Below are 8,939 nucleotides of genomic sequence, written 5' to 3' on the forward strand. Positions count from 1 at the left end.
ACCAGCTTTGAGCATGAACATTGTATCGGGATCTCGTTTAATTCCAGATGGCTACTCATTTAAATCCGAGAATAATGGTTGTTCTATTTATATGAGAGATATGTTTTATGGTCATGCTCCTATGGTGAATGGTTTATTCTTAATGAATCTCGAGCGTAATGCTACACATATTCATAGTGTGAGTACCAAAAGATGTAAGGTTGATAATGATAGTCCCACATACTTGTGGCACTGCCGCCTTGGTCACATAGGTGTCAAACGCATGAAGAAGCTCCATGCAGATGAACTTTTAGAGTCTCTTGATTATGAATCATTTGACACGTGCGAACCATGCCTTATGGGTAAAATGACCAAGACTCCGTTCTCAGAAACAATGGAGCGAGCAACCAACTTATTGGAAATCATACATACTGATGTGTGCGGTCCAATGAGCGTTGAGGCTCGCGGTGGCTATCGTTATGTTCTCACCCTCACTGATGACTTGAGTAGATATGGGTATGTCTACTTAATGAAACACAAGTCTGAAACCTTTGAAAAGTTCAAGGAATTTCAGAGTGAGGTTGAGAATCAACGTGACAGGAAAATCAAGTTTCTACGATCAGATCGTGGAGGAGAATACTTGAGTCACAAATTTGGCACACACTTAAGAAAATGTGGAATAGTTTCACAACTCACGCCGCCTGGAACACCTCAGCGTAATGGTGTGTCCGAACGTCGTAATCGCACTCTATTAGATATGGTGCGATCTATGATGTCTCTTACCGATTTACCGCTACCTTTTTGGGGTTATGCTTTAGAGACTGCCGCATTCACTTTAAATAGGGCTCCGTCGAAATCCGTTGAGACGACACCGTTTGAATTATGGTTTGGGAAGAAACCTAAGCTGTCGTTTCTAAAAGTTTGGGGATGCGATGCTTATGTCAAGAAACTTCAACCTGAAAAGCTCGAACCCAAGTCGGAAAAATGCGTCTTCATAGGATACCCTAAAGAAACTGTTGGGTATACCTTTTACCTCAGATCCGAAGGCAAGATCTTTGTTGCCAGGAATGGATGCTTTCTAGAGAAGGAGTTTCTCTCGAAAGAAGTAAGTGGGAGGAAAGTAGAACTTGATGAAGTATTACCTCTTGAACCGGAAAATGGCGCAGGCACGCTCTCGAGGATGCCGAAGACATCTCCGACGATTCCCAAGACAAGATTGCCGTCAGGTGCTGGCATCGGCTCCGCCGCGCTTTCGCCGTCTGCATTGCCCTCTTCAAAGGGTGCTGCATCCAGATTGCACGCATCGGCCGGACAAAATCAGCTCGTCTGCTGCAGTGGGCACGGGAAAGCTCCTTGTCTTTGTTCCTCCTACCCAGACCCAGGTCAGAGGAGCCCATTCCGGCGAATAACAGTGCCGCCATCACAAACAAGCCACTTCCAGTGATTATTGATATTCCGGTGACTACCAATGCTGAGGCCTCCGGCAATGTGCGGTGGCTCTCTAGCTTGTGCACCTCGTTTGACTTGTTCAAGAACTGTGGTACATCACTATACAGCTGGTTAGCTCATGTCTTTGAGGCTGCCTGCTTTTACAGAGACTGGTCATACCAAGTGGTTGGCATCAAAAAATGTCAGGTACACCCAATTTCATCACCAACTCCATCGGCTCTTCATTTCATATGCATTCTATGTACATGTAAAAGCTCAAGGACGACTGTCCAATATTTATGTGACTGACATACTCGTCTAATATTTTGCTACTTTCAGGAGAATGCCTCCTTATTTGATATGTTAGATGTATTCTTTACTGCTATGTCAAGATTGAAATTGAAGAAAAGGATACAGCAGGTGGAAAACACCGTCAGTGAAGTGAAGAAGTCACCACTCTTGGGTGTGGCAGGCAACAGCACACCAAAAGATATTGCCAACAAAAACAGGAGAGAACTTGGAGCTGCTAGCAAGCGGGAGGTATTTGGTCGAGAGGCGTTGCGTGATGATATCATGGCAAGGCTGCGTGAGATACCACAGGGTGATGCACCAAGCTATAGTCCATGTTACTCTGTGATTGGCATCTATGGCGTTGCAGGGTCCGGGAAGACTACCTTTGCAGGATATATTCGAGATTACATAAAGGAGGAATGCAAGGAGGAGAAACTTTTCGACACTATCATGTGTATTCATGTGTCAGAGACTTTCAGTGTGGAGGATATATTTCAAGAAATGCTGAAGGATATTAGCCAAGATAGTCTCTCTGGTATTTCAGATCATAGGGGACTAAACAAAAAGTTGAAGGAAGCATTGCGTGGCAAACGTTTCTTGTTGATATTGGATGATCTCTGGGTGAAGAACAAGAATGACCAACAACTGGAGGAACTAATCTCTCCACTCAATGTTGGGTTGAAAGGGAGCAAAATCCTGGTGACGGCTCGAACAAAAGAAGCAGCTGGAGCTCTGTGTGCCGATAAACTTATTGAAATGCCTGATTTGGATGAGGATCAGTACTTGACGATGTTTATGCATTATGCGCTAAGTTGTAAAAGTATTGCCCTTAAAGAATTTGAACAAGTTGGGAGAGAGATTGCCAAAAAACTACACCGATCACCTATTGCAGCAGTAACAGTTGCAGGACGGCTTGGGGCAAACCCAAATATCAGTTTTTGGAAAAATGTTGCAAAGCTTGACATGTTGAATGACACCATGGATGCTCTTTGGTGGAGCTATCAGCAGCTTAATCCGGACATCAGGCGATGCTTTGAATTCTGCAATATTTTCCCCAGAAGATTCCAACTGGAAAAAGACCAATTAGTCCGCCTCTGGATAGCACAAGGGTTTGTAAAGACCAGTTATGCAATAGAGGAGATGGAAGATGTAGCCGAGGGCTACATTCAAGAGTTAGTGTCATGCTCATTTCTGCAACCAAAAGGAACAAGGTCGCTGATGGAGGGTTCTAATACTGATTGCTTTACAATTCATGATCTGCTGCATGATTTAGTAAACAAGGTCGCTGGAAGTGATTGCTTCAGAATCGAGAATGAAAGGGGCCATAGAGGAGAAGGCTGGAAAGGAGATGTCCCTCGAGATGTCCGACATCTTTTTGTTGAGACATATAATGCAGAATTGATTACTGAGAATGTCATTGGATTGGAAAATTTACGCACTCTCATCATCAATGTTGTTGCATGGGATACACCAGTTGAGGAAAAGGTCCTTGAGAGTATATGCATGAGTCTGCTGAAGTTGCGGGTACTGGCCATTGATTTCTACCAGAGACGTCGAATCAGCAATCCCAGTGATAAGTTATTGGTCCCAGAATCCATTATTCAGTTAAAGCACCTCCGCTATCTAGCTTTCCCGAAAAGTCGCCAATGCAAGGTTGTTTTACCATGCACACTAGCTAAACTTGTCCATATCCAGCTGCTAGATTTTGGTGAAGGCGAAATTTCGGAATTTACATTTTCTGACCTTACCAACTTGCGGCACATATTATGCCTGGACGTGAACTTTCCTAACATAGGCAGGCTAAGCTCACTTCAAACAGTATCAGACTTCGTAGTAATGAATCGACAGGGTTATGAGATAAAGCAGCTTAGGGACCTAAACAAGATTCGTGGCAGGCTGCGGATCATTGGCCTTGGAGATGTTAAAAGCAAGGAGGAAGCTCTTGAAGCCAATCTAGCTGCCAAGGAAAGGCTCATGGAACTGACACTACTGTTCTGTCGGCGCACTGCAGAAGTTGAAGCAGAGGTACTTGAGGCCTTGTGCCCTCCTGTGGGGCTTGAAAAACTGTCTATCTGGTTCTACAGTGGCTCAAGGTACCCAGATTGGATAGTGGGTAAGCTGAACGGTGGCCCAAAGGGCCTGCAAGTACTTGAATTATTTCACTGCAGCCAACTGGGACCTGGTCCTCAACTTGTGGGTTTCCCTCATCTTCGTAACCTCAGAATTGGGTGGTGCGACTGGGACACCTTAGCAGGCAAAATGGAGCACCTCACATCGCTCGAGACACTGGAGATCATTGGATGCGAGAATATCCGGTCGCTTCCAGCACTGCCCCGGTCTCTGTTGAAGTTTGAACTTTATCACTGCCATGATGAGCTGATGAAGGGTTGTCAAACAGTAGGAGATCCAAACTGGCTTAAGATAAAGCACATCCCCATGAAAATATTTCGCCCACGCATGTAAGGCTGTAAGTGTAATCCCCTTTGCTGCCTTGTTTTTCTTCCGTAATTAATTATTACAGTCCGTGGCTAACTCTGGTTATATATTTGGTCAGTAATTCGTCAGCGTCCTCAGAAGGCCCTTCTCATGCCCCTGAAGCGATTTAGGCCTGAGCAAGACGGCGAAGGGAATGTGCATGAAGCAGGGAGGTGCATGGTTTACAAGTTGAGATTTGTTCTGTCCATTCGTGTGATTCGAGTGTGTTATCTGTCAAGACTGTATTCCTCTTTGCTGCCTTGTTTGTACCTCGCTTATGCAGCTCTCTGGTATGTACCTCGCCTACGATTTATTCAGATTTGACGAACCCTACGATTTATTCAGTATGTCAATGAGCAGGATAAATGTCTTGTTCTCGAGTTTATTACTATTGTGGTGATTCCTTTTGCCCGTCAGGATCTGCTGGTTTCATCTCTGCTTCTGATTCCTTGAGGCGTGTGTTCATGCTCTGCTTGACCCAGTTACGTACTAGTTGCTTGTCTTCAACAACAAGGCCCTTCAACCCGTTGCCTGGTCATATAAGAAATGAAAATCTTGTAATATTATACCGTTTGTTCCTGAAGAAAGCTACTGTCAGTCCGGCCGGCGACAGGCTTATTATAGGTGGGATGCTAGAATCTGAAAATCTGGTTTCTTTCAAGTTTCAACCATCAAGAGTTGTTCATCAGCACATTCTGATGAGTGGGGTCATTGACCTCAAATGATAATATTGGAGGTGTCTGCTCAAGAATCTGAATTCTGAAACCTTGCACTATTGTGCATATTGTTCCTTGAAAAGAGAGACTGTACTTTTATTTCATGAAGCTAAACCGCACGCAAGCATCTGGTTCAGGCTACTCTCATTTTTCAGGATTGCTTTCTGAAGCTTCTTTTGGTGGTCATTTGAGTTCAGTCTACTAAGCAAAATAATCAGGCCAGCACTTATCCGAAGGCCTGTACGAGTGTCTTAATTAAATTGACAAAATGTGGTACAGCCTGACGATCTTCTGCTAGAGTGAATTTATTTATATTCTAGCATCAGCAGCAATAGTCACTAGATGCAGTTTCCGTGGAATAGCACATAAATGAAGACATTCAGGCTTTGGTAATGTGCATGGTTTTATGTTGGCAATCCTGAAAAAGAAAACCTGGTGATTTTGTTTAAGGAAGCTAAACGGTCTTGTCCGGACGCTTCAGAATTGGTTTCTTTTGATGTGATTTCTGAACTTGTATAGCCCCCTTCTTTTCATCCTATAACCAACCTGAGATAATTCAGGTCAATAAAGGCACTTGTCACCAGCTGTTTCTGTGGAATAGCTTCAGCTTAACTGATGTTCAGTTCAGAGAGACAACCTGAGATAATTCAGGTCAATAAAGGCACTCTTCACAAAATTCAGAGCATATATGTCACACGAGTAATGCAAGTAGTGTCCAGCAGATCATATGAAAAGTACTATTGTCGATCATGGATCGGATCGCATTGGGGTTCTTTTTCTTTTTTGCATTGCCCATGCATAGCTTTGGTCTTACAAGACTTTGCTATCCGCCGGCGAGTTTTTGTGTGTGTTGGTGTTGGCTGTATGCATTCTAGATATGTAGAGGCCAGGTGTGTGCTCATTATATTTATATCCTTTTGATACTTCATTTTGAGCCAATAAAATCCACCGTTTATCGAAAAAAAACAGAGCTGCTAGCTAGCTAGTCTAGTATGTTGCTGTGATGTTTATTATGTAGTACTGACATGCAGTCTATATCGAGCTAGGATAGTTCAGCGCAGAAAAAAAAGGAAACGTCATAAAAATAAAAAGTGATGATCAGCTGTTCATTAATTCAGTAAGTAAAACAGAGTAGGTACAAGTGTCAATCAAGTGCAACACAAACACGTGGATTCTCCTTTTCTGCTGCTGTGCAACTGCATTTGCCAGGCACTAACTAGTTCAGGGAGCAAAAGCATTTGCCATCTGCTGCATGCAGAGCACTGGAATGGAACAAGAATATTACTTCTTCAGATTGAAATAACGGCGCTTTTCTCACATGAATCGCGGAGAAGACAAGAAGAGGCTAAGAAGAGGTGACCTTGGTTGTCAGCGACTCTACGACCACTACCCCGACAAGATGTGATCCGCTACAGGGCGAACCGGCAAGCAGCTACAAGGCCCGGCCCAGGAGGAACCAGAAGCAGCCTGCTCGGTTATTTGGGCCAGAATGGGTCCGGTAGACCAGGGTATAAGTGTAACAGTGATGCTTGTAACGGGTGGGCGGAAGGAACGGCTTCGGCCGGCTGGATAGGATAGCGTGTGACTGGCGTGTGTTGCTTCCTTGTTCTTCCTTCCTCAGATTCAAATTCGGATCCTGTAAGCAATAGAGAGTATAATTCGAGAGAGAACCAATTGGTGCTTACAATTGGCATCAGAGCTACAGATCCTGGCGCAACAAGTTCCGAGCCACCACCCGCATGCGACGAGATTTGCGGCGCCGCCGAGAAATCATGGAGAACATGTCGCTGGCGACGAAGACGGTGTACGAGTTCCTCAAGGCCGAATTGGCGGAGTCCCTCGACGTTCGGTTCAAGCGACATGATGAGGAGGCGTCGAAGTCGATGCGCTCCATCGTGGGTGATCTGACGACGCGGATCAACGACCTCAAGATGTCGACCGGGGTCGACATGGATGAGATCCGTGCCGGAATGGAGCGACCACCGACCTCTACCTCGTCGTCCATGGGCAGCCGCCAGCAAGCAAGTCCGGCCCAGATGGGCAGTGGTGAGGGAGGGGTGGAGGGCAGCCGCTCAGCCCTGCCTGCCATGGGGAAGGATCACGTTCCTTATGTTCCTCGTCCAGCCAGAGGTATGAGATCAGAGATCAACCCAGTCCAATCACCTCGTTACTCTGAAATTCACTGAGAAAATACTGAGCAATTCGGTTTCGGTCCTCGCATTGACTTGCCTCGGTTCGATGGAACTAATCCGAGGCTATGGCAAACGAGATGTGAAGATTACTTCAACATGTGTGGAATGCCCCGTCAGTTGTGGATATAGTTTGCTTCCACTATGTTTGAAGGGCCAGTAGCTAGATGGCTGGAATCTGTGCAGCGCAGGGTTCCGGATGCGTCGTGGGAGGAATTCTGCAGGTTGTTGCAGTGCCGTTTTGGTCGCAGTCAGCATCAGGCGCTGGTGCGGAAATTTCACAGTATATCTCAACTTGGCACTGTGGAGGAGTATGTAGAACAGTTCGCTGAGTTATATGATCAATTATCAGCATATGAGGCTGTGCCTGAGTCTGTTCACTATGTCACAAAGTTCATTGATTTATTAAATCCTGCAGTCAGAACGATGGTTGCTCTACATCAGCCCCAAGACTTGGATGCAACTTATGATCTCGCACTTCTGCATGAATCACTAACAAGCTCTTCTCCTCAAGTGGGTCAGGCAGTCAGGAGACAACAGTCAACCATTTCAGCAACTCAAAACAAAGCACTGCCTACCAAATCCTCGGAAACTCATAAACCAAATGCTGGTGAAGATAAATGGGCTGCTCTTCGAGCATACCGCAAGGCCAAGGGACTATGCTTCATGTGTGGAGAAAAGTGGGGCAGGGATCATCAATGTAAACAGGCAGTGTCCTTACATGTTGTGCAAGAGATGGTCGAGTTTTTCCAATGCACCGGCAGTAATGGTTCTGAAACTGATGATGAGGAAGTCAATCTTATTGCATTATCAGAAGCGGCAGAATGAAAAACGTCCAAAAGAAAGGCATTCCAACTGATGGTCAATATCAATGGACAGCAGAATTTTTTTTGGTGGACTCTGGTAGTACACATTCATTTGTAGATACTGCCACAGCTGCAAAACTACCAGGCATACAGGAATGTACAGCAATTAAGGTCAGGGTAGCAAATGGAGGAATAATGAGCTGCTGCAGCTACATTCCAAAATGTCAGTTGTCAGTGCAAGGAAATCTGTTTGAACATGATCTCATAGTTTTATCTCTTAGTTGTTATGATGGAATTTTAGGAATGGAGTGGCTATCAAGGTATAGTCCAATGACAGTTGACTGGGATCAAAAGTGGATGTCATTTGCTGTTAATGGAAGGACAGTAACATTGCAAGGAGCAGCACCAATTGAGTTTGCTTACACCATCATTGAACTGTCAGTGGTGACTGCTGAAAATGCAGCTAAGGGATACCAGAGATTCAGGAGTTGATTGAGGAGTATCAGGATGTTTTCTCCATTCCAGTGGGACTTCCCCCAGAAAGAGCATGTGATCATTCTATTCCTCTCATACCTGGTGCTAGGCCCTTTTCTCTCAAACCTTACAGATTGGCACCTGAATTAAAAGATGAGGTTGAAAAACAAATTTAGGAAATGCTGGACTCTGGAGTAATTAGAAGAAGCAACAACCCCTTCTCTTCTCCCATCCTGCTGGTCAAAAAGAAGGATCATACTTGGAGATTGGTTGTGGACTATAGGCATTTGAATGCAATCACTATAAAGGGAAATTTTCCTATGCCAGTAATAGATGAGTTGCTGGATGAACTACATGGAGCTCAATGGTTTACCAAACTTGATCTTAGGGATGGGTATCATCAGATCAGACTAGCCCCTGGTGAAGAATACAAAACTGCCTTCAAAACACATCATGGTCACTTTGAATTTAGAGTGGTGGGCTATGGTCTTACTGGTGCACCTAACACATTCCAGGGAGCAATGAATGTTACCTTATCTCAGGAGCCAGAAATGTTGAGATTCTTTGTGCTAGTATTCTTT

General features: G+C 44.8%; 1 protein-coding gene across 4 annotated transcripts; it reads left to right on the plus strand.

The window, feature by feature from the left end:
- Positions 1–1,145: 1,145 nt before the first annotated feature.
- On the plus strand, positions 1,146–5,730 carry LOC125541466 (putative disease resistance protein RGA3; the record flags this gene model as incomplete). 4 transcript variants are annotated; one of them, XR_007297544.1, is given in 4 exon segments in its annotated part: positions 1,146–1,614; positions 1,747–4,157; positions 4,253–4,463; positions 4,591–5,730. XR_007297544.1 is itself a non-coding variant. In XM_048704887.1 (3 exon segments), coding segments are annotated over 2 exon segments (2,884 nt in total), but the record flags the coding sequence as incomplete, so codon positions are not given.
- Between the last annotated feature and the right edge of the window lie 3,209 nt (positions 5,731–8,939).

Source organism: Triticum urartu, chromosome 1 (assembly GCF_003073215.2).
Source record: "Triticum urartu cultivar G1812 chromosome 1, Tu2.1, whole genome shotgun sequence".
NCBI classification, from domain to species: Eukaryota; Viridiplantae; Streptophyta; class Magnoliopsida; order Poales; family Poaceae; genus Triticum; species Triticum urartu.